General features: G+C 36.9%; 1 protein-coding gene across 2 annotated transcripts in view; it reads left to right on the plus strand.

Annotated features, from left to right (window-relative positions):
• Positions 1-3,581, plus strand: part of LOC117120413 — a 4,655-nt gene extending 1,074 nt beyond the window's left edge. For both annotated transcript variants that reach the window (XM_033265458.1, XM_033265459.1), the window contains exon 2: positions 2,203-3,581. In XM_033265458.1, coding sequence (XP_033121349.1) covers positions 2,203-2,866 — 664 coding nt within the window. In that variant the 3' untranslated portion in view covers positions 2,867-3,581. The remainder of the gene's footprint in view (positions 1-2,202) is intronic.
• Positions 3,582-3,747: the final 166 nt, after the last annotated feature.

Here is a 3,747-nt window from a genome sequence, read left to right on the forward strand (position 1 = left end):
CGCCCTCCACTCATTTTTTTTGTGCAAAATCAATTTTATTCGTAGTATATGACCAACACAAACGTTTATAATATAGTTATAAATATAAACACATTGTAGTTTATAGAAATTGTCAGAATAGGTGGCAGAGGCACTTTATGGATCAGTCAGAGAGCAAACAAAAGTTCATACTGTCATACAAGTAATTAAAAACAAGAAATGGAGATTAGCAGGGCACCTCGGCAGAACGTGATCCTAGGGAGTTTTCTTTATGTTTTCCTTTTATCAATTTTTTGTAATGTGTTTTCTTTGTGTTTTTGAATAACAGTGATTTTAATTAATATTAAAAAAAACATCATTCATTTTGCTTAGGCATCTGGTGGTGCGCACCGCAACGCTTCACTACGAGCGTGTTATATTGCGCGCTGCGCGCTAAATTCTTCCTTTTGTATTCTAAATTTTCCATAGTTAGAAAAAGAAAAACAATAAATAACACAATACTGTAGAAAATTTATCTGGAGATACGCCTATAAATTATTATGTAGGCCTACATTAATAGGCCTAGCCTAGGATCCTTGTTAAGTAATCCGAAATCAAGTTCAATCATGATTGCTCCAGCAATAATTCTTATGGAACTATCCAACGAGAAGTTCAGTCCACGGAAAGACGTCAGGTAGGCCTAGTCCTAGACCTCCGATGTTCATGTATTACTATTAACCATTAAAATGTTTATATTTAATGGTTAAAACTAACCAGAATTAAGTTTAGGTCTAGGCACTGGGTCCCAGGCTAGACATATTTAGGCTAGGCTAGGCCTAGAGTAAGTGTTCTAGTTTTCGACAAACCACCAATAAAACAAGTAATTACTAATACTATTACATTAGGCCTATTTATCATCACCATATCTATTCATATTCCATCATCATGTTTTCTGCTCTGGCAGGTTCATTCATCATTAATATACTATATACATCATCATCATTATTATTATTCACCATCATCGACATCATCTTCATCATCATATTTCCCCATTACATTGTTTATTATTTCACTAGCATCCAACAGCGATTTAACTCGTCAATTGAATGATGCTTTTATTGAAACGTCTATTTACGAGGCTTAGAGAGTGGAGTTGCTTTTTTATAGTCGTGAAAAAAGTCCTGCTATCTCAGGAACTGCCCCAGGAAATGGGATTAAGAGCAAACATCTTAAACACTAATCTAACTCACTCACTCTATATTCATCATCATCATCATCATCATCATCTTCATCATCACCATCATTATAATCACCATCATTATATTAATCATCATATTATTATTTTACATAGACCTAATATTCATCATCAATTAGCCTACCGTAATTGCCATCACAATTTAATCCTCACCCATCATCTAATTATAATTTAATCCTCACAATCATCATCATCTTCTAATCATCATCATCTAATCATCCTCATTATAATTTAATACTCAGAGTCATCATCGACATCATTGACATTATAATTATTATTTCAGTATCAGTTTTCAGTTGTTTTTTTTTTCTGAAAGATAATAAATAATAAATTATTGTACAGTAGCAGACCTTGCAAGCCTTTAGTTTATAAGTTTCCCCTACACCAGAAGAAAAATGAGAAAATTATAATTAATTTAATTAAATTAAACTAAATTTGCCATTATTATCTCAACAGAGGCGTAACTAAACAGGCGTGCAGAAGAGGGTACGTGCCCGGGGAGCCGAACTGAGAGGTTGCGCTAAAATGAGCCTGAAATATTTATTAATTAACAACCAAACAATCTAAGAATAAAGAACCTATGTTCTGAGCTGGAATGGGGCGGTAGTTCCATTCTCTTGTCCCCGGCCCAGTGCTCAAAGTAACGAAGCCTAGTTTCCTTAAAATTGCTACACTGTCGCTACAGTGTTTTCAATGCAAATATCGTTATCTGCGTAACAGTTCCCGACGCAATCGGGAAAGTTCCTTGATTTCGACCGACCAATCAGCATCAAGCCTGGTTTCCTTAATATCGCTGTGTGAAACTGTTGTACTGCGTGCGTAGAGCAGTCCCGGATCCCCCACGCAATCGGGAAAGCTCCACAATTCGACCAACCATGGTAATCAACATCTCCGAAAGCTCACAGTGATCGGGTGTAGCGATTGTACGGAAACTCCCATTATCATTGATAATTATTAAATTACTAGGCCTATATATATTATCATTTCAGTGGTAGCTTTGCAAAAAAACTTGAAGAAATGACTTTCGAAGACAAAAAGGATGAATTATGTAACAAACCGGAGAAGAAAAGGGAACGCCGAAAATCAGCGGGCGAACCATCCACAACAGAAAAAGAGGCATTTGCAATTAAACAAAAACAAAGTGGATTAGAAACGGAAAGGAAACTGTTGCTAAATCAACTTAAAGAAATTGAAGCAGATAGAGAGAAGAACAAAAAACTGCTTTTGAGTCTTCAAGCGAAAAACGCAGATTTGGTCTGCGAAAATGACATTCTTTGCGATCGAGTAGCCGACCTGATGATCCAGAATAAAAACTTGCATAATTTACAAAAAGAAAATACAGAATTGCGTCGTGAAAACCAAGAACTGTCTGCTAGGGTGACATCATTGAAACGATTAAGCCGATGCATTGATAGAGCTAATGATAAATACCGGGGCGATATTACTGAACTCAGGCAAAGGCCTTCCATAGCTGATTATCAAGCAGTTAACAGCACAGTGAGGACATTACGTCTAGTTGTCTTTATCCTGTTAATTAGTTTCTTTAGTATGATTGCTCATGTAACCGGCATGTTTAATTGGGAGTTTCAGCAAGATGGAATCGATAGCAATTTTCTTTGGTCCTTCATGTCATCTTCTTTCGAAAATTGCTAAAGAAAAAATTCATTAACTGAATATTATAAGGTTTAAAGAAGCATTGGGAGGTAATTAAAATAAAGCCACTTGGTATATGAAGGGAAAATAAAAAGATAATTAATGATTAGAGTTATGGTGTATTAATTATTTATTAACTATTAAAAAACATGGCTTTGAAAATCGGCAGTGATAATTCGCAATTTACGCATTGTAGTGTCCACTTGTTCTTGAAAAAAATTGCCTGAGCGATATTATTCTAACACAAATTTTGACGGTTATTATCCAATTAGGTGTATGATTTCTTCTGTTTCACTGCAGTGAAAACGGTGAAACCTCCTTAAATTAAAGTAAACTGACGTCGCTCTTGCGCTAGACTCTGATCAGCAATAAAAAACGCATGTGAGCAGGGGTGGTGGAGCCTGGGTGTGTCTGAGGGGTGGCAATGCCGTGGGTGTTTCCTGGCGTCGCTCTTCGAAAGTCGTCCAGGGGCAAAGCCCCTGAAAAATATGACAATGGGCCGGCCGGTTACGAAGGCACAATCAATCAATTTTAGAGTCTACTAATGTAAAAAATACATATAAATATTTTTCTCCCCCACTAGTCGTAGTTCCTCTACCCCGGGAGCAGCTCTTTCCGACGGGGAACGCAGCTCCCCACTGGCGCCATCCCTGTACATCACGTGATTTGAGGAACAATAAACACTCTCACTGAAACCCTATGTTGAAACACACACTTGTAGAAAAAACAATACATATAATTTACTTTCCTCCCCCACGATTTGTGTTTCCCCCCCCCCCCAACCGGAGGGAAGCTCTCTCTTTCTTTATTTTGCTTCATTCTTGATGTAATTTACTTCCATTTCCCTTTTATGTCATTATGCTCGCAATACATTACTATAT

The sequence above is a fragment of the Anneissia japonica genome, unplaced genomic scaffold, assembly GCF_011630105.1.
Source record: "Anneissia japonica isolate Jap-2015-1 unplaced genomic scaffold, ASM1163010v1 scaffold287953_len805160_cov178, whole genome shotgun sequence".
NCBI lineage: Eukaryota > Metazoa > Echinodermata > Crinoidea > Comatulida > Comatulidae > Anneissia > Anneissia japonica.